Consider the following 23,314-nt stretch of genomic DNA (forward strand, 5'->3'; position numbering starts at 1 on the left):
AATTATGTGAATAAATTAATTATGAGAACATTAAAATACATCAAATATACGGGACTGTTATGTTGGCTCTTGCGGTCCAAGTTGCCTGCTGTAGACAAAATACTGCGAAATGCGTTAACGCAAACTGAATTCAAACAGAAGTTTTGTGTGGTAAATATTCTTTAGAGTTTCTGCAGCTGAATAGCAAAATCTGTTTTACCGTCACTTTCGATCTGTGGACTTACATTTAAGACACTAGCGCAAAATAACACATCAAAATGAGCGTAAGGATACTGTGTGATTGATGTCTGTAAGAACCTGAAATGGAAGTCACAACCACAAATACGAGACACATTTAAAGACGAACATTGTATAAATCTCTGGCATTTTAGATTTTGCTATACTTTGTAGTTTAAGTTAGATATCATATATGCCGTAAAAATCAGGGGTCAGTCTCTAAATATTATTTGCCACCAGTGTAATCTCTAACAACAGTATATAAAAATAATTAGACCCGAAACTCAATAAGTTCAAAATTTCTGTTTCCTCAAAACCTTTGTCCACGTAATCAGTGAATTATATTTTTTATATTTTTATGCAATACGTTGATCCTGTTACTTAAACTTATACAATGTAGTATAAATCTATGCAAAGGAAACTGTAACGGAAGACACAACATTTGTAATATTCTCAATTACACAAAATCAAAATTTCTAGAATTTACTGCGGACAATTATCAAATATATATATTTAAAATAATATATTTAATACTAGTGTATAATTTCACTGTTACTGTAATGTAAATAAAACTCAACAATACAATGAAACATTATACTGAGCCGTGCCATGAGAAAACCAACATAGTGGTTTTGCGACCAGCATGGATCCAGACCAGCCTGCGCATCCGCGCAGTCTGGTCAGGATCCATGCTGTTCGCTAACAGTTTCTCTAATTCCAATAGGCTTTAAAAGCGAACAGCATGGAGCCTGACCAGACTGCGCGGATGCGCAGGCTGGTCTGGATCCATGCTGGTCGCACACCCACTATGTTGGTTTTCTCATGGCACGGCTCATACTGATTTAAACTAGGAATAATTACCATTTCTCAATTCATTCGTATGTGGACGAGAACAGCTGCCTAAGTTTTTACTTTGCAGTTCTGAAAAGAAAGAGTTGACAAAGCCTCAGTAAGTTTTGTTTTATTCTTTTTATTATCTGCTTATATACACTTCCATTATTCACATGTAAAATTTGACATAAAACGTAAGAACGCATAATTTTGTATAACATATACCTGTACATTTGTTGCAGAGGCATGTCAAAGTGCTACCATTTCTCTGTACAGACAGGTGGCACGCTCCAAGCGAAGTCGGCTTCTGATTTTCATCATTGCATTCTGACATATGTTCCTGTCCGACAAATTGTAAATTGCCAGGATAACAGCTGCAGTTGTACTGGAAATAAAGAAATAGAATTAAAACAACCAGAGCGCAAATGTAGGAATTTTACATTCAATAAAGGAAATTAACAAAGATGTGAGCGGTTTTGGTAAAAATCGCGGCATTCGAGTACTATGTAACAGCAAACATTATTTTGCTTTGTTAAGAGAGGACGCGATTTTAACGTTCGCCTTATAATTTTTTTCACTGATCATATATTCACTTGCCTTAGTTAGAAAGGAAATTGTTTATCAACATTTGTGTCGGACTCCATGTCCTTGATTTTTTTCGTAGTCAGACAGCTATTAAGAATTTAATGTTATTTCTTGTGCGTTTATTTAAGAAATGATCTTTTTTCGGGGTTCATGCGAAATGACCGACCGAATAGGACCGGTAAATCCATGAATCGCGCTAGCGATTTTTGGAAGATTTGCAAGTTTATACCAGTATGAACGTACCAGTATGAACGTACAAAAGATAGCGTCCAATCCATATATTTACATCTTTATATAGTAACTTGCTACAAAAAAAAATTGATTTGCTTCCCACGATGATCAGAAAATCAAAATATTCGATATTTTCAAGATGTAAACATAAATCAGCAAAAAAGGGACCCTTCGACGTTCTATTGTAATTCTAAATCCGATAAAAATACTTCCTGCTTTTTATTCAAAATATCGTTAAATCCAGTAAAAATCGTATAGTCATGTCGATTCAGTTTTTATCTTTACCGTCAGAAAAAAAATAGTTTTACTACAACTTAATGTTCTTTTTGAAATTTTGGTGTTCAACATTGAACGACGCCAGTTTGTTCATGGTTATTTTTTGTGAATGACGTCAGATTGCACGTGTAATCTCGCGGAAACAGCTGTCCTTGATATTATTACACTAATTTTCTTTCCATGCGAAAATATATTTTCGATACAAGTCAATCGAAGTGCTCTAGTGCAACAGGAACATTCACAGACCAATTTAGAAGACTGTTCATACTTTATAACAATGGGTGATGACCCTCGTATGTTCCAACCTTTTTTAAGAATTGCCAATTTCAAAACGTTTCCTGGACAAGCTTGTGACAGGACTGTATTGGTCTACACTTTCTTACATGTAATGTGAACTTGTGACAGTTAAAATCAAGTTATCCCCTATTCACCATGCCAGGTGGTAATGTTAATTTCAAAGTAGCAATGTCTAGCTATCGGGAGACACGGCACGTATTTTAACTGATCTATAGTCAACTGTCATTTCTAAGATCATCTTAGCATCTTAACAGACATGAGAAATAATGACATTGTTTCAGAGAGTTCAATCAAAGAATCGCAGAGGTATACGTATGTTTTTTTTTTACAATCAAAGTACTGAAAGTACAGAAAGGCTGGCTACCACAAAACACTGGATGAAAACTGTGCAGGAAAGATGTTGGCAAAATCTTAGATACTATGGGTTTTCCATATCAAACTAAGGCGAGCATAGGGTACTGTTGTGATGGATCATCTTGATTAACTTGAGTAGGTAGTGTAAGGATATTACAGACTATAGATGGTGAAAAAATACATTGGGGATAACATAATTAGTGAGTCAAACGACACATAATCCTCACTTGGGAATCTGAATAACGCAAAGATTAATATCTAACAACAAGAGGGCCATGATGGCCCTATATCGCTCACCTGAGTTAAGTTGCTTGCTTGAACAAATTTCTTTGCTAAAGCTTCAAAAACAAGAAAGTAGGTCAGTAGGTCATATTCATGGTCACTGAAGGTCAGTTTTAAGATTGGTGTGCAAAACTGTACACGTCATCCAAATTTCAAGGCTCTATTTTAAAAAAATAAGAAAGTAGGTCAGTCGGTCAAGGTCACAGTCGGTAGACCCCTTATCAGGGTCATCAGGTAAATATAATTAAACAGTCTAGGAAATATGATCTGATCACTTTTTTAAGTATTTTTTCCTATATAATTCATATATCGTGACCCCTGGGGCGGGGCCTCTTTTCACCCCAGGGGCATAATTCGAAAACTCTTGTTAGAGATCAACTAGGCAATGATACATACAAAATATCAAAGGCATAGGCCTTGAACTTTCAGACAAGAAGATTTTTAAAGTTTTTCTATATAAGTCTATGTAAAACTTGTGACCCCCATAGCAGGGCCTCTTTCACCCCAGGGGCATAATTTGAACAATTTTGGTAGTACACCACTAGGCAATAAAACATACAAAATATCAAAAGCATAGGCCTTGCAGTTTCAGGCAAAAAGATTTTTAAAGTTTTTTCCTATATATGTCTATGTAAAACTAGGGACCCCCGTGGCAGGGCCTCTTTTCACCCCAGGGGAATAATTTGAATAATCTTTGTAGAGGACCACAAGGCAATGCTACATACCAAATATCAAAAGCCTAGATCTTGTGGTTTCAGAAAAGAAGATTTTTAAAATTTATTTTCCTATACAAGTCTATATTAACCATGTGACTCCCCCCCACCACCACCACCACACACACACACACACGCGCGCTGGGCGGTGTCATATTTCATCCTAGGGGAATCATTTGAACAATCTTGGTAGAGGCCCACTATATGATGCTATATACCAAATATCAAAGTGCTATGCCCTTTTTTTTCTGACAAGAAGTTTATCAACCATGTGATCTCCGGGGTGGGGCCATATTTGACCCTAGGGGGATAATTTGAACAATCTCGGTAGAGGCCCACTAGATGATGCTACATACCAAATATTAAAGCCCTAGGCCTTGTGGTTTTGGACAAGAAGATTTTTAAAGTGTTTCCTTTCAATTTTTAAAGAAGACCATCCAAGGACATCCCTGTGAAGTTTCATCAAAACTGGCTTGGTGGTTAAGGAGGAGATGTTGTTTGAAGGAAAGCGTGGACGGACGGACGGACGGACGGACGCCGGACGGTGAGCGATCACAATAGCTCACTCTGAGCCTTTGGCTCAGGTGAGCTAAAAAAGTCAGATTCCGAAAACGCAATCCAATCAAACCACAACCTCGTAACAGTGTATGTATTGATTTGTACATATAAACATATCTTCAAAATATAAATGAAGTAAAAAGTATAGACAAACGGGGGCCAAATGAACAATGAAAGGAACACAGTCGGGCACCGTCTTGTAAATGTCAATAGCAAACACACCACAGGTTAATTTAAACCGGTTTATGCTACGTTTGGGACCTTATCATTGGCCCATACCATGGTTTCAAAGTTAACACTAAAAAGCCAAGTTGATTCATTGACTTTAATATAGCATGGACTTGCATATAAATAAGTAAAATCTCATATCAATATACCGTTTTTAGGAGACTACTTTAACTAATTTTTCAGGAGGGCGTATGTAATGTTCATGTAGGTTCTTAATAGGATACAATCTTATACAGTCATTAGACTAGAAAGACACAAGTCACTTGATAGTTACTAAATCTCTTCTAATTCTAAAATTCAACAACATACAATTATATTGATATTAGAGAGGCAGTTACAGTAGGCGGGGCTTATCATAGCAGTGGGCAGCTTTTCTCTGACATTAATCCAGTGTGGAATTGCACTTGTGATACAGAAATAATATAGTTTGTTTGTTTTTTTTTGAAATATATCTTTCATTGTTTCATCATTGGAGATTAGTTTTTTATGAAATACATACTTAAATCTATAATATTTTAAATCGACTAGAGCATGCAAAGCAAAATGTGATATTAGTAATTTATTTACATAAATGTGAAACAATTATAAATTTACAGTCAACTCGTCTCCTAGTCAACTTGTCCCCGATTTGGTCATTTCGTCCCCCTCAGCGATTTCAAATTGGTCTTTTCGTCCCCCCTTTGAAGTGACACCGTACATTACTATCTATGTGCATGACTGAGATGAATGTGATGATAGTAATTTATTTGAATAAATATAAGACAATTATGAATGTGTTAATAGTTAGGGCTCCCCCCACCCCCACGACTATTAAATCTACTCCCGGTAAAAGGAGGTACCGGGGTAATCCAAATGCAAAAAATAAGACTATGTCTTTTTTCCTGATTCCAGAATGAGTGTTACCTTTTGCATTTCTTTACTGTTTTAAAATAGTTTTGATAAATTTTATGTATATATTTTGGTTATCAAAAGAACAGTTATACTGTTTAACAGTTACTGAAATGCAATCCATTAATATTTTATACAAAAAAGAATATTTTTACACAGATTTTGGAAATTTTAGAATATTCCCACAAGAGCATCATCCCTATTCCACTGGTTTTGGTGGCATTCCCAAAATAATGAAGAAAATGCCCGATAGTAATTTATTTACACAACTGTAAATGTCTGCGCATACATATAAACAGATGGAGAATGAGTAATTTACAATAAATTTACATGTATATACAATAAATGTATTTACAATAAATTACATATTAAATGTATTTACAATAAATACATTTACAATAAATTACATATTAAATATTCACGAAGGTATAGATTTACTTCATGGAAAGATAGTAACAATATACACGTATAATGAATAATAATATACTCAGTCTAATCAAATAGTGCAAGTGACTGGATAACGACATTGGAACAGTAATAAACCTACACTATTGTAGTTTAATTTGTGCTAGAAGAAGTTGCATTACTTCGGCATGTTCTAATCTCTGGCCTGGCCTGGCCCGACCTGGCCTGGCCTGGCCCGACCTGGCCTGGCCTGGCCTGGCCCGATGAGCCCAATTTTCGACTGAGCCGGGCCAGGCCAGGCCAGGCCAGGCCAGGCCAGGCCACAGATTTCAATTTCGTAAAAGGTGAAAGTGATTTCTATAGCATCTTTAAAATCTGACTTTTAGAATAAGTTTGGATATTTTAGACATTATATAAATACATTTTGAACTCCCACTCTGTAAAATTATACACCTGGGAATAAGCCTGTAGCTAACATAACTATTATGTCTAATTTAAAGGTGATGCCTGATTAATTGTTATGACTATTATCAGGGGATCTCCACCTCAATTGACCCTTGACTGGTGGTTTGGTTTTCCCAAAATTGAATAACCTAACTAATTTTATTATTTTGTCTATTGAGGATTATTTAGTATTGTCCGAAATTATTGAACTAGCACTCAAGAATATATTTTGTATGCTTCTGTAAAAAAAAAATTGTGCCCAAACATAAATAAAAATATAAATATTGAAAACCAAATAAAATATAAACATTTCTTTACTGCCAGGTCGTACATGCAGATAAAGCTGTGCTGACAAAACGTTCAGCTACCAATCTCGGGACTGTAAGTTCGAAACACCTGTTTGACCATTTTCATTGTCATTTTTTTAAAATTTCCTCTGTAAACTTAGAATGCAGAAAAATTATCACTTATCGTGATTTATTGTTCATTTATTGAAAGAAATACACAAGTATTTGACATTCTTCTACATACAAGTTATTACCATAAAATGTTGTAAGAATAAAACCAGTATCAATAAAATGATATTATACTGATTGAATGAAAACAATCTGAATTGAAATCGAACCCACGGTAACATGTGTGAAAGTTGGAGAACTTATCACTACGCCACTGTGCCATTGGTAAACTTTGCATGTTATTTTGGTCAATTTAGATATTTTCAGGTTAAAAATATGATGTAAAATAAAGAGTGGCACCTGTCAATACTAACGGACAACAACTTTGAATTTCTAAAATAATGCTACCTCCGTTCAAGAACCTGGGATAGTATGGTGCGGGGAAGCGATATATAAATTTTGTAGTTTAGGTTATACACATACTGAATATTTTTGTAAGATTGTTTTTATATTGATCTAAGTATGTGGAAAAAAATCATTCAAAGTCTTGTGAAACAGGCTCAAGAGCATCTTTTAGCATGAAATATATCACTTAGAAATAACATAAACACAATGCACCATTCTTTTTTTGTGCAAGAAAAATATCAATAATCTAAAATGCCAACACCCTGACAATGAGTTAGAGGTCCTACGATTAATGAATATTATTTTCATTACTCTTCCATAAATTGAACATCAGCTTAACTAAACCAAACACATTAAAAGTTCAACTGAACACTTAAAAGGTCAGCTAAGGATAGTAGGGACACAACCTGTAATTACAATTACCAAAGAGATGTGTTCTCAATGCATGTAAATATTCAGTTATATTGCAGCAGGTAAACTTATCAATGAAATTAGCCATTAGTTTTAAAACCAAGTGTTAAAGCTGACTTTAAATAATTTGATTACAGAAAAAATGGGTAGTTATCATTTAGTTACACCATTTTCTTCAGTGCAAATCTGTATTTCAAATAAGATGAATGACAGCTAATTAATGATTCTCTCCAGAGGACTGGTTGACATGCAGCAAGTAAACAATGCAGGTTAATACTGCCTGCTATTGTAATTGTATATTTAGATTTTATGCCATTCATTTCTCTATTTATAATAAAATCTGGCCTGGCCTGGCCCGGCCCAGTCGAAAATAGAGCTCATCGGACCGGGCCAGGCCAGGCCAGGCCAGAGATTAGAACATGCCAAACGTTCACTGCAAGTTTATTTGTAATTATTCCTCTCATACAATGGTCTGACTTGTGAAATGTGCCTTCTAAACAGTTCATTGTATACGGATTTCAAAATCAAAGTATTTCCCTTCTGACCAACAAAAGTGTATTTATTGTTTTTCCAGTTCTGACAAAGTTTTCCGAATTTTCTGTTACGAACTAGCACTTTCTGTCCTAGCTTGTATATTACATTGTTTGCTACATCTCCTATCTGCATACCTTTTCATGTTTTGTTTTTGTTTATTGTCCGTCCCTTTGTCTAACTGTTATGTCATTTTTATGTTTTTCAATGTGAGGAAGTTTATTTTTGACTGTTCTGTTGAATAACAGTGTAGCTGGAGCTGCTCCTGTTGCTACGTGCGGTGTCGTCCTATAATCCATCAGGAATTTGTAAATTTCAATTCTCCAGTTTTTCTTACTTGAAACAGCAGCTTTTAAGCTTTTTCCTAAAGTTTTATTGAAGTTTTCCACAAGTCCTGCAGCTTGCAGGTAATATGAGGTAACGCGATGGTGTTTTATTCCATTTCGTCTGAAAAATTCTGTGATTTCAGCTGATACCATATTTGGCGCATTGTCAGTTTTTATAGTTTCCGGTAGTCCGTGTGTTGCGAAAATACGCATCAGTTTATTTATTATTGTTCTTGATGATGTATTTTTGATGATTTCTGCTTCTGGAAATCTGGAGTAGTAGTCAATGACTACAAGAATATGTTCTCCCCCGGGGAAGGTCCTGTAAGGTCAATCCCTACAGTTTGCCACGGGCGTTCTGGTAATTCCGTAGGTGTGATTGTTGGTTGTTTTGGTAGAGCGGAGTTTAGCTGGCATTGTTCGCAAGTCCTAATTAATTCTTCTATTTCTGAGTCAATACCTGGCCAATACACTTTTTCTCTCAACATTTGTTTAGTCTTTACAATTCCCTGCATCCCCAGCTTTTATTATATTTGACTGGCTTATTATAGTAGGTTGTCCCCCTTGAAAATTATCCGATAATCAATAGTGGTTTCTCTATTGATATTACTTTGAGCAATTGATTATATAGGAAATTTATTTTTAATGATTAATTTCAAATATGTCTTTTCGTTTGTGAATATTTTACCAGATATGACAGAAAACTTCAATTTCTTCTCTTTAATTCAATGTGAAAATATTTATTCTAACTGAACATCTTCTTGCTTCCAATTTTGTTTTAAAAGTATCACCGTCGCTTATATTGAACATACAGTGAAAAACAGTAAACTTTTCAATTTCTTTTACTTTAGAGGCAAATAAATCATATTTTCCAAAGCATGACAATTTATTATCACATAATTATATAGGTATTCTTGACTTTATAAACAATACAATAATATAATTTCAAGTGTAATAGGGTAAGGGCTTCTTGTTTCCACTTTACTTCAAAGTGTATCAAGAAATAAAAAACTTGTGGATTTCTTAAAGTTCTGAATTAACTGAAACCGTGTTAAATTACGGAACTGCATATACCAACAACTGATGTACGATTCAATATAGTCTTTTGAAATAATAACGTTCATAATTGTCTAATTAGTCCATAGAAAAAGAAAAAAATATTTTTTCCACCAAACTGTTTATTAGAACAGTACGAATCAACATAAATTACATAATTTCCGACTGAAAGCTAAATATCTTTGGAATATTGAAACATTCGACGACAGGAGAAAAACTACTTCAAAGAATAATTTTCTAATGAAATAGTGTAATTTGCAAGTTAGGAGCTCATTGAAAGCTGCATGGTGAGGGAGAGAGAGAGAGAGAGAATGTGTTCATTTATTTAAACAAAAGACACAGCATGGTTTCCACGATGTGCAAAGAAAGGGTGAAATTAACAGACGCGCAATATACTGTCTATTTTAGAAATGAAATCCAAGTTTGAAAAAAACAATGGCATGCTTCCATGAGTTTGCACGGTAGGATTATCTCTTTAGTACGACCTACATTTTTGTCACGGTTTTGTTCGTGGAAAGCAAGAAAAACAGCCACCTTTACAGCTAAAGGCTTTAGTTTACAGGATAAATTTGATTTCATGATTGAATTGTATAGTATGTACAAACACATATCTGAATGGCATATTTGGTTTATGTATAATCAAGTAACTTCGACACTATAAATAAGTAGACAGGATGAATCAGAGCTAATTGTTTAAAAAATGAGTTAGGATCTCTATGATACACCTTCACCAATGCTGATCAGAAAAAATCAGAAACTTGATTCATAATTCAATAAATTCTTTCTTTCTTTGATTACTATGAAAAACCTTGGATCAAGACCAGGTAATAAAACATGTGTGTGCGTGTTTTAGTAACATGTATTTTTTTAAGTTTGTTAAGTTGCTCGGGTTTTTCTTTCCCATCGCCTGTCAAAAACAGTATTGCTTAGTTTATTACTTTATTGTATAATGTTTTAAAGAGTAAACTTCTAGACATGAAAGTTAAACATAAGTACCGTTATGTGGACAAGAACAATCGGTCAAAATGGGAATACATGTATCTTCACACAATTTTTGTTTTTCTCGAGGAAAACTATTATGTATACATGTGTTTGTGGAAAAGCTCGTTTATGAAATAATTTTCGGATTTCAATGTTTGGCGGAATTCAAAGTTTCAAAAGAAAAGAAATTAATTTAAATGTTTTCATTTTCTGTTACATGACAACACGAATTTCGCAATGTCATAAGCTAACATAATGTTTTTTTTTACAGAAATGTTTTATACCTTTACATGGATAATACTTCTATATGAATCTATAAAACAACATGATTTATATCAAAAACTGGCTACATGTTTTGTTGCTTTCTATGGAGTAACATGCGAGCTTAATTTCCGTGTATTACCTAAAGCAAAATATTAGATAAAATTCATGACAAAGAATTATTGACTTAGGTCATGAATGACACGACTTTAGCTAATGTAAGGGAGGCAATCCAGTTTGAAGGGAATTGCTTTAACACAGTCAATAATTAAGGGAGAGAATTCTTGCAAATTCTCGTTAAAAGCTGACCATGTGACTTTCATGTGCTATTTTTATCACTTGACCTCTCATAGCCTGTAGAATAACTATTCTATTTCAACGTAATACGATATTGTTATGAGCAGACAGTTCTCTGCGAATTTTAAAGAATGTTTTGAATTCTTCAGCTTTCTAAGGTCATGGCTTTTGGCACTGAATTTCCACATACATAGTCTAGGTATTTCTCGGTAATGTTTGAGATTTCACATTTTTCTTTATTGAATGTTGACCTTGAGAGAATGTCGGCTGGATTGGAGATTCCTGGCTGATGAGACTGTGAAATTGTAGCATTGTAGCCTCATTTGTAGACGTTCTAGACGTGCTGGCGGTTTGTGTGTATGTTTAAAGATGTTCAACAATTGGCGGTGATCTGTGAGAAGCTTGAACGGTTGCCCATAGACATAGGTTCGAAACCTTTCCACATCCCATACACATGCTAACATTTCGATTTCTATCTGGGAATATCGTCTTTCTGTTTGATTCAATGTTCTACTAGCATATGCCACAGGTCTAAAGTGTTTTTGAGCAAATATAGCACCTAATCCAACAGGTGATCCATCGACCGTGATTGTCGTTTCTGGGTTTGGATTATAATATGCCATGACACTAGCACTTGTGAGTAAGTCCTTAAGTTCTTGGAAACTTTCCATCTGCTCGCGTCCCAATTCGAATTTAATGTTTTTCCTTGTCAATTTTCGGATTGGTTCAGATACAGTTGCGTAATTTGGCAGAAATTTCGCACAATATGTCACTAGTCTTAAGAAGGATTTCACTTCTTTCACATTCTGTGGTGGTTCTGTGTCCAAAACAGCCTGGATCTTGGATTGTTGTGGCTTGAGACCTTCTGATGTCAGTGTATGTCCCATGAATTCAATGCTTGTCTTACAAAAGTCACATTTATTTTTGTTCAGAGTCAAATTTTTGTCTCTAAGACGTTGCAAAACATCTCGCAATGTTTTGTCATGTGCTGCCTTTCTGTCGCCCCATATAAGGATGTCGTCGGATATATTTTTACAGTTCGGTATGTCTTGTATTGTCTGCTGAAGAATGCGTTGATATATTTCCGGTGCGCACGATATCCTGAACATGAGTCTACAATATCTATATAGTCCCTCGTTTGTAACGAACGTTGTAATTTCTCTCGACTCTTCATCCAGTTCGATTTGATGTTAGCCCATATTTAAATCAAGTTTTGTGTAGTATCGTGCTCCGTTAAGTTCTTCCAGTGTTTCTTCTATGTTTGGTAGTGGGAAACGTTCTCGCTGTATAGCTGTATTCGCGACACTCATATCTATGCAAAGACGAATTTGACCATTTTGTTTTGGCACGCAAAGTAATGGTGATGTCCATGGTGTGGCACCTTCGACCTTTTCTATGACGTCCTGATCCAGAAGTTGTTTTATTTGTTGTTTCACTTGTTCACGCATTTTGAATGGAATACGTCTGGCAGGTTGCGCGACTGGTTTAACATCCTTGTTGATATTTAATTTAAGCTGGAAATCTTTTCATTTTCCCTAGCCCTTGAAATCTATCTTCATATTCCGAAATTATTTCTTTCACACTATGTTCTTCTACGATAACACTATTGACATTGAATTCGCATAAGGATAGACTTTTGACTGAGCACTTGAAATTTTTGTATCACCTGATCTTATTTTCTCATATGTAGCGCGATCCAAACAATTAACACTAGATCCAGAATCGATTAATAATGAACATTCAATTCATTCGATTTCTACATTCACATGAGGAGACTTATTTTGTGTGTTTAATTGAAATGTGTAATCCTCTGAGATTTCATCATCCACTAAACGCACTTCTACTTTCTTTGCTTTACACATATTTGCGTAATGACCTAACTTTTTGCATTTATGGCATACAATATTTCGCGATTTCATACACTCACGGCCACTGTGCCCTGTGCCTCCACAACGATAACAGGTTTTGAATTAAGATGGTTGCTGTGTTGGTCGTGCCCTTGGTTGGTACTGTTTCCGTGTTTCCTTTTGTTGCTGTTGATGCTGACGCTGATGATGATGTTGATACGGTGCTTTGCTAATTTTGTACGTTGATTCATTCTGCGCAGGTGTGTGATAAGTTTCTTGGGAATATGTTTCCCTGTGACTGTCGTTAATTTCTTCCATTTTGGTCGCGTGTAAGTCCGCTAATTCTAATGCACGGGAGATCGATTGTATTTTGTCCAGTGTGAGATCTGTCTCACGTAAGAATTTTTTCTTAAGCTCTGTCGATCGGCACTTTTCAACAACTTGATCTCGGATCATATCATTGGCTGATCCGTCTGGATAATCACATGTTACTGCCAGCTTTTTCAGTCTTACAATGAAATTGTCTATTGTTTCGTGCTCTTCTTGTGATGCTTGTCTGAAAATACGACGTTCATATGCAATGTTTTTCTTAGGATTGAAGTATCGGGTTAAAGCATCCACAGTGTTTTGGTATCTTGTCCTGTCACAAGTCAGTTTCGTAAATATCCTGTATTTCTTCTCCTCCCAGGTGTAATAACAAAGCTTTCTTTTGTTCATCCTTTGTAATTCCACTTGCTGATAAATAATATTCAAATCTTTTCATGTAGTTGTCCCACGTGCTTGATAAATTAGTGTTTTGTCCCAAAACTTTAAATGGTTTTGGTGTTGGCAAGTCCAATCTTCTGGCAGCCATCTCGAGAGAATAGATCAGTCTTGATTCTTGGAGAAATTTTATTATAAATATTTATAATCCTTTATGCCACTATTTTTAAATTCCATGCTCGTCGCCAAAAAAATGTAATGTTCATGTGGGTTCTTAATAGGATACAATCTTATATAGTCATTAGACTAGAAAGACACAAGTCACTTTGATAGTTACTAAATCTCTTCTAATTCTAAAATTCAACAACATACAATTATATTAATATCAGAGAGAGACAGTAGGCGGGGCTTATCATAGCAGTGGGCAGCTTGCTGACCAATAGTCTTAATACATTACAGCGTAGGTTCAAGCCCCGCTAGGACCAAACGTTTTTTTTTTCATTATATTTCTCTTATCTAGTAAGATAAACTGTTGGTTTTTTTTTCAAGACTTATTATCATTGAAGCGGAAAGTTTTCATTTGATTAGCCATGTCTTGCTGTTTAAAGTGAATTTAGCCCCTGATAGAGAAGGGTGGATGTTTAGACATCTTTGAAAATACTTAGTTACATGTTGTAAAGTTATTGATTTTGCATTTATTCTTTAGTTTACAAACTGGAAGAAATGTAGGTAGGTTTTACTTCTGCCCTATGGTTCTTTTTGAAGGCAGAGAGCAAGGCTATAATTTTTCAGTGTTGGAGCTTAATTTCTGTCCGATTAAATCTTTTTACTTGAAGCTCCCCAGAAAAATGGCTATCGACAGTTTTATTTTGTGTTTTATAATTGTTACGCAATACTTTGAGGTTTCTTTTCGTAAACTATTTGGTATAATGATTTTTCTGTGATCGTTTTGCGCAGTGGTTATCAGTTTGAAATATGTCTCTGTTTGAGCTTGAGGAAATAACATAAATTATACAAAATTAAAAAAAAACAAGAGTGTCATGATGACCCTGGATCGCTCACCTGAGTAATATGAGCTACATGTTTCAAATGTCAAACTGATGATAAAATATTAAGAAAGTCAGTAGGTCACATTCATGGTCAATGAAATTCAGTTTTACGATTTGTGTGCAAAACTGTGTATGTCATCAAAATTTCAAGGCTGTATCTTAAAAAAAAACAAGAAAGTAGGTCAGTAGGTCAAGGTCACAGTCAAGTGACATCATATTACTTGGGGCCATCAGGTAATTATAATTCAACAGTCTTGGAAATAGGATCAGATGATTTTTTAAGTATTTTTCCTATATAACTCACATAATAACTAAGTGACCCCAGGGCGGGCCTCTTTTAACCCCAGGGGCATAATTTGAACAATTTTGGTAGAGGACTACTAGACAATGCATCATACCAAATATCAAAAGCCTAGGTCATATGGTTTCAGATATTGTTGTTATTCATTTCGCTTAACTTCGTTCTCTTCCAATTACATTTTGTCATTTTTCATAAGAATACAATGTAATCTATAACATAAAATTTTCCTTTAAAAATATACCTTCGGGGACGGACCGAACTTCTAATGTTATATGAACTTGTGGTCCAACCCTTTTACCTTTCTTAGAATGTTTTGCATATTTTCTGTACATGTACATTGTATATGTTGTCACAAAAGGAAGGAATAAAATATGTTTAAATATGGTTTCAGACAAGAAGATTTTTAAAGCTTTTTCCTATACAAGTCTATATAAAACTTGGGACCCCCAGGGCTGGGCCTCTTTTCACCCAAGGGGTACAATTTGAACAATTTTGGTTGAGGACCATAAGACAATGCTACAAACCAAATATCAAAGGTCTAAGTGTTGTGGTTTCAGACAAGAAGATTTTTGAACTTTTTTTCCTATATAAGTCTATGTAAAACTTGGGACCCCCGGGGCAGGGCCATATTTGACCCTAGGGGGATAGTTTGAATAATCTTGGTAGAGGACCACTAGACAATGCTACATACCAAATATCAAAGCCCTAGGCCATGTGGTTTTGTACAAGACGATTTTCAAAGTTTTCCCTATATATGTCTATATAAACCATGTGACCCCCGGGGCGGGGCCATATTTGACCCTAGGGAGATAATTTGAATAATCTTGGTTGAGGACCACCAGATGATGCTACACACCAAATATCAAAGCCCTAGGCCATGTGGTTTTGTACAAGAAGATTTTTAAAGTTTTTCCTTTCGGTTGCCATGTCAACCAGAGTTCTGCATGGAATTCAATTCTTTGAACAATTTTGAAAGGGGGCCACCTAAGGATCATTCCTGTGTAGTTTGGTGTAATTCTGCCCAGTGGTTTTCAAGAAGAAGATTTTTTTAGAAATTGTTGACGGACGACGCACGACGCATGACTGACGACGGACGATGGACATCAAGCGGTCACAATAGCTCACCTTGTCACTTCGTGGCAGGTGAGCTAAAATGAAAAAAAAAAATAAACAAATAAAAAAAAATAAATAAATAAACAAATAAAAAAAAAATAAAACGACACGGTAAAAGTTGTTTAAAACTGCAACACAGTGCAAAATAATGTTAACTTCAGGACTGTATCAAGTTATTTCAATTGTTAAACATTACCACATAACCTGAAATACAGTTGAAAACGTGTGTTTAAACAAAAATCGCTTACATCTACGCCCTCCCCCACCCCATCCCCAATACCTCTTAAGCAAATTAGCGACAAAGCTTTTACAATATTACTTTCGGCATTCGTTAGAATGTTTCTAAAACGAATTTGTTTAGTATAAAAATAGCCAAAAAAAAAAAACAAAAAAAAAAAAAAAAAAAAAAAAAGAACAACAACAACAAACAAACAAACTGCCGTTAAATCAAATAATATTGTTTCTATTGTTAATATAAACATTATTTCTACAGAAAAATATAACATGTAAGTTGTTTCGGTATACAAATCGTAGAATGTAGTCATTTATTTTATGTTTTTCGGTGGTTTATCGAAATATAACGGTGAATTATATCCTGATAAACTCACTGGCCACTCAGTGAAAATTATCAAATCTGATACCCGGATTAACGTCAAAAAGTTTACCGAGCGTACTGAAAGCCGGAAACAATATGACGATGACGTCGTTAAAATGACGTCATCTTTGCGATGCTTCCTGATAAAATTTCCCGCAAATTTCGACATTTTATTGAAATAAACACAACAAAAGTAGAGTTTTAGACATAAAATAAACAGAAAAATTGTTGGTATCGATGTAATATCACGGTAATTTCACTCGTGAACACCAAAAGTTGTTATTTTCACTCGTGGCTGCGCCACTCGTGAAAATATCACTTTTGGTGCCCACTCGGTGAAATTATAACGTGATATTACACCGAAACCAACAATTATCCTCTATTTGTTTCTTCTAACGTTACTTTGGCAATTCCACGCAGCGATTATGTCCCGTAGAACCTATAGCAACTACGGTGGAACAGAGGTGACATGCACTACTCTTTTTTTTTTAATTGCACTTCTCTTTTTTATGTCGTTCCCATGAGATACTAACTCGAGGGAACGACTTAGTATGTCGTGGTAACGAGTTACTAAGTCGTGGGAACGACATAAAAAAAGAGAAGTGCAATTTTAAAAAAATGAATTGCATTGAAGAAAAAAGAGTAGCGCAAAAAAAGAGTAGTGTAATAAAAAAAGAATAGTACAATAAAAAAAGAGTAGTGCATGCTAGCTATGTCGAGGGAACGACTTAGTAACTCGTGGGAACGAACTAGCTATGTCGTGGGAACGTTCCCACGACATAGCTAACACATTACCACGACATAGCTGACTCGTTCCCACGAGTTAGTCAGCCAATCAAATTGTTTGTTATATTTATTATACCGGTGATCATCATGGACGACCGAGGAACAAACTTGGACACTGTGTGGTCCCAGATATGGCTGGTAAGTTTCGCCTTCTGAGTCAATCCGCATTAACTCGAGTGAGTTAGCTATGTCGTGGGTACGAGTAAGCAAGTCGTTCCCACGACATAGCTAACAAGTTAGTAAGTCGTTCCCTCGACATAGCTAGCATGCACTATTCTTTTTTTATTGCACTATTCTTTTTTTTATTACACTACTCATTTTTTTATTGCGCTACTCTTTTTTTTCAATGCAATACTTCTTTTTAAAATTGCACTTCTCTTTTTTATGTCGTTCCCACGACTTAGTAACTCGTTACCACGACATACTAAGTCGTTCCCTCAAGTTAGTATAACGTGGGAACAACATTAAAAAAGAGAAGTACAATTAAAAAAAAGAGTAATGCATGTCACCTCTGTGCCACCGTACATTATACATATTTTTTGTGCTCATTATTTATTGCATTATATACAAAATCATACCAAGTAATACAAAAATGTACTTTTATTAAAAAATTAATTAATAATACGCAGTATAATTCATATCAACATTTGTTATAAATGAAACCGTGCTCGGAACCAGCGTATGTTTTATAGACCGAGGTCATAATCTATAATGAAGTGGTCGTTGGAATTCCGTTTCCATTTAAACAGCATAAACATTATCTAAGTGTTTCGATAAGATTTTGATTCGATGTGTTGTATTTTTTTGTTAAAAACGTCTTACATTTCGCATGATTTATCAGCTTTATCTCTGCATATTACACAGTGTGTGTATTATGTCATCGAGTTTTACATTGCAGAAGACGAAAAAGTTTCATTCATACGGACATTTCATTTACAGGGGGCGAATTGATTTACCTTCATTATGTAATATTTTCTAATGTTATCTTAAAGGGTAACAGAAATTATAGAATTCTATGCATTTTGGACAGCTAAACAAATTTATATGTCATACATGTTATTACTGTTCTGCGGAAATGTTAGGGGGTGATTGTTTACTGTTGCTTGTAGGCATATGGTGTTAAGAGAATCTGAACCGTATTGTTCACTCTGGGGCTAATCGCCCCAAAAATGTAATATAATTTAGGTTCATAAATGTATATAAAAATGTTATCAAAACTCTAACTGCAAGATTTTAAGTGCGTTAGTTTGTGTGAGAACTTAACGCACTACCTCTACTTAAAATAGACTATCAGTTCACACAATTTAAAAATGAATTGTTTTCATACATAATGAATGAGTCTATATAAAAGTGAATGAACAAGTTAATAAAGAAACGCGTACTAAGTTTGAATATGTTTTTACTTTCAAGTATTTTTTTCTTTAAAAGAAAAGCACGATAATAAAATGGTTGAAAAAAGTTTTTATTGAAACAGATTAGTTTAACAATCTTTAAACAAATCCGTGGTAAAACTGATATACATGACGGAACTATCAGAATTGCGCATGAAATGATTTATGTTGTCAGTCTCAGCACACGGTTGATCTTGGTAACTTTCTATTTGTGGTAATAATTATAGTCTGGCGAACGAGTTCGCCAGCCTAAAAACCTAATGACGCTTTGGCTAGAATCATTTTAATGATAACCCTTTGTCCATAAACTTAGCACCTATTGCAGCAAAAAATGTTTGAAAAACACATCTATCCCAACCCTTTTGATAGGCTGCCGAACTAACTTGGTGTGTAATTTTCAGTCTCTTTGAGATATGAAATTAGACCCAATGGCTCAAACATATCAATCGTCCATAGATCATCGTGCTATCAGGCATGATGGCTGCAGGCACAGGCGTTTTCTCAAGCAACATTAGGTAACATTGATATTAGACCTCCTGACTCAGTACCAGTAGAATCAATTTATACTGACCATAAACAAATGATGGCTATATTCTTAAACACTACATTTCTTGATGAGGAATGAGTTGTAGTCTCCATGCCACTGTGGTCTTGGCATTTGACAATACCTTACCTTACCTTACCGTCTGTCTGTCTGTCTGTCTGATCTTCCGTTAGCAATTTCGTTTCCGCTCTGTAACTCTTGAACCCATAGTAGGATTTCAAATAAACTTGACACAAATGTTCATCCCATTGAGACGACGTGCATGTTTTGGACAGCTCGCTTCAAGGACATGGTCACCCTTAGGGGTCAAAGGTCATATGACTTTGTTTCATGTCCGGTTTGTAACTCTTGAACTGCTTGAAGGATTTTAAAGAAACTTGGCACAAATGTTCACCACATCGAGACGACGTGCAGAGTGCATGTTTAGGATGGCTCGCTTCAAGGTCAAGGTCACACTTAGGGGTCAAAGGTCATATGACTTTGTTTCGTGCCCGCTCTGTAACTCTTGAACTGTTTGAAGGATTTTAAATAAACTTGTCACAAATGTTCACCACATCGAGACGACGTGTAGAGAGCATGTCTCGGGTGGCTTGCTTCAAGGTCAAGGTCACAGTTAGGGGTCAAAGGGCATACCTTCGGGCGTATATTGCTTCGCAATTGTTAAGAATTCCAGCGGTAACGACACAAAATGTACGGACCGACGCAAATGAATACAACATTATGAATTTATACGTACTGGTTCAGTGTAAGGATTTTCACAGTCGTTCCCCTTTTTTCCAGTTGGGCAATCCAAAAGAGGCTCATTCAATACTTTTTCAAACTGTACATGTATCATTTCACTGTAGCATTTGTATTGTCCGCTGCTAGTGGGTCTTCCAATGTTAGACATCTGTGCTATCAAACAACCTGATTAAATACGATAAACGCTTTTAATTTTGATGATATTGAAACGCTTCTCTCTACATGAAACGGTATGCTAATATACTAGTTACAAAACTACGCGCGTCTTTCTCAATAATCGACAAAATTAAATCCCAACATAAGAAATTACATTCATGATATTTTCTTTAAAATTTGAGAGAGAGAGAGAGAGAGAGAGAGAGAGAGAGAGAGGGAGAGCTTACAGCTGATTTCGATAGGCGTCTCATTTCCACATTGCATTTCGCTACCGTCCTTCAGAGCATTTTGTATGTCTTGAATAGTTTTACACTGATGTCCACACAGAAAACAGCCTGCAAAACGAAATTATTAAAACGCATTATCTTGAGAAATGATTCATCCTTTGTATTTAAAATGACTCCCGTAATTTAATTGTCTCAAAATTTACTATTCAATATCGGATACACAATTGTAGTAGCACCGGAAAAATTGCCCACGAAAACAACGTGTTGTGGAGTAAAGCGCCTGAGACACTGCCCACGAAAACAACGTGTTGTGGAGTAAAGCGCCCGAGACACTGCCCACGAAAAACAACGTGTTGTGGAGTAAAGCGCCTGAGACACTGCCCATGAAAACAACGTGTTGTGGAGAGAACGCAGACACTGCCCAACAAAACAAGTGTTAGTGGAGAAAGTGGCTCCAATCATCACAAAAACAACGTGATTTGATGGAGTAGCGCCGAAGACAAATGCACCAGAAAACAAATTTTTAAGTAAATCACACATCTTTAAAGCATCTGCCCACGAAAACAACGTGTTGTGGAGTAAAGCGCCCGAGACACTGCCCACGAAAACAACGTGTTGTGGAGTAAAGCGCCTGAGACACTGCCCACGAAAACAACGTGTTTGGAGAGATACAGCAGACGGAGTGCTCAACAAAACACATTTAAAAAAAAAACACACTTAACGTTGGTTTTCTCTTCATTCATCATTTCAATTTTTTTATTTTTATGACAAACGGTTCGAATTTTCACCCTCACTGAGAGGCGTTTAAGACAGAGAATCACCAAGAAAATCTAATTTAAATTTCTATAAAGTAAATTCACAACATCTTTTAAAAGCATTTCTGTAATTCTATGCAATTTGACCATATCTGCAGAATTCAGCCAGAATGAAAAAGACACAAAGCAGAAGTGGATGAATGTCAGGTTTTAGAATAAAGTTCTTGTCCCAGCAGTCAACTTATTTATCGTAAAAAGGTAATTTACCAAGATGGTTAGAAGAGAAAATGAAAATTGGTAATACAAATTGTATTCTATTTATCAGACACAAAAAGCACTTACTTTTATTTGATGTATCAAACTAAATATGAACAGATGATAACTTACTGGCACTTTTGACATGTGCATCCTTGTCACATACAAGTGCTAAAATGATAAAAATAGAAAATAGTCATGCTAAACTAACTGAAATCAATAAACTTGTCAAGTACTTCAGTTAATGATATGCAAAGAAAATTAATGACATAACGCTAACGCTCGGTTTTTCATTTTTCATCACACTGCACCTCGGGTAGGAGAAACCCGTCTTACACATGCAGGTAGGCCTACTGGTATGTAAGATCCTTGTAGGCATAGCTACGTCGTTCCAAGAACACAGCCATTCAAAATCGTAACCCAGTAAATGTAAGGATGTGTGCCTTTAGCCATTTACAAACACATTAAATAAATATGGCCAAGAGGTTGAAAACATATACAATATTCACATTATGAAAATTACACATTTCTAAGAAGCAGCAATAACAGTAGCATGGCTCCCTGCCTGCATGGTTATTTTTTATATAAATACTGCAAGCAAAATAAGAAAATCTTAAGCCTCTAAAATAGCACATTTTATCTGATGGCTTGCCATTTTTTAAAAACACTACCATTTCGGCTAATTCGGTCGTTGTCAAATGTTTCGAATGTCTCAAAGGGTAAACATTTAAAAAAATCAGATCGCTTCAGGAAAAGCCTCTTCTTTAGTAATTACTTGCTGCTTCTGTGACGCCCGGTCATATTATCAAATATATGCAGTAATATTGAAATAAAATGTTTGAAAATGTCTCACGTTCGTCAGGTATTAATTTTTTCATCACATTTTCCTTGCAGTAGACACACTCTGATGGCTTACATGGCTTAAGAATGTACGCCACGTCTGAAAAAAAAAAACAACATTAATTTAATTTAACCTGATCTTCAGTTTATTTTCCGTTACTCTGTTCCTTATGTCTTGTCGCAGAATAGCTTGGTTACTGAAGGTGCTTACTGAAATATCTGTCAAGAGGGTATCTTTTTAGGCGGTAACAAGCCCCCTCCAAAAAAAATCCTTTACCATAAAATACAAATGTTTTACTCTGCATGCCAGGATTGGAAATATCTCATGCCTTTTTCTTGAATGTTTGCACAAGTTAAACGATCAGATCGACAAATGCAGATATGTCCTGCAGTTCATTTACAAAAAAGACTGTTGAATTTCAAGTTACCGTTTGGTCTTTGTGCAGCGCTACAATCGATGATTTCAAGGGCAGCAACACATAGTAGCCACTGAAATAAAAGTACAATAAATCATATTCTTACGGTGGTATGTTTAGGACATGCAATTATTTTTTTAGGATTATATTATCTTGAGCGATCAACATCTTATCTCATGCGCACGACATCTTATCTTGAGCGATCAACATATTATCTTGAGCGATCAACATATTATCTCGAGCGATCAACATCTTATCTTGAGCGATCAACATATTATCTAACATATTATCTTAAGCGATCAACATCTTATCTCGAGCGATCAACATCTTATTTCGTGCGCACGACATCTTAACTCGAGCGATCAACATCTTATCTCGAGCGATCAATATCTTATCTCGAGCGATCAACATATTATCTTGAGCGATCAACATCTTATCTCGAGCGATCAACATATTATCTTGAGCGATCAACATATTATCTCGAGCGAACAACATCTTATCTCGTGCGATCAACATATCATCTTGAGCGATCAACATCTTATCTTGAGCGATCAACATATTATCTTGAGCGATCAACATCTTATCTGGAGCGATCAATATATTATCTTGAGCGATCAACATATTA

The 23,314-nt window shown here is 35.4% G+C and overlaps 1 protein-coding gene across 4 annotated transcripts in view; it reads right to left on the minus strand.

The window, feature by feature from the left end:
- The window catches only part of LOC123525224 (uncharacterized), a 36,261-nt gene that overhangs the window by 9,676 nt on the left and 3,271 nt on the right, over window positions 1–23,314 (minus strand). For 3 of the 4 annotated variants that reach the window (XM_053538049.1, XM_053538047.1, XM_053538048.1), the window contains exons 3-10: window positions 22,702–22,762; window positions 22,287–22,373; window positions 21,566–21,604; window positions 20,424–20,531; window positions 20,036–20,205; window positions 1,273–1,432; window positions 1,078–1,137; window positions 225–297 (exon numbers count right to left, since the gene is read on the minus strand). In XM_053538049.1, coding sequence (XP_053394024.1) covers window positions 227–297; window positions 1,078–1,137; window positions 1,273–1,432; window positions 20,036–20,205; window positions 20,424–20,531; window positions 21,566–21,604; window positions 22,287–22,373; window positions 22,702–22,762 — 756 coding nt within the window. In that variant the 3' untranslated portion in view covers window positions 225–226. The remainder of the gene's footprint in view (window positions 1–224; window positions 298–1,077; window positions 1,138–1,272; window positions 1,433–20,035; window positions 20,206–20,423; window positions 20,532–21,565; window positions 21,605–22,286; window positions 22,374–22,701; window positions 22,763–23,314) is intronic. The other variant, XM_053538050.1, reaches the window with a different exon arrangement.

Source organism: Mercenaria mercenaria, chromosome 3 (genome assembly GCF_021730395.1).
Source record: "Mercenaria mercenaria strain notata chromosome 3, MADL_Memer_1, whole genome shotgun sequence".
Taxonomy (NCBI): Eukaryota; Metazoa; Mollusca; class Bivalvia; order Venerida; family Veneridae; genus Mercenaria; species Mercenaria mercenaria.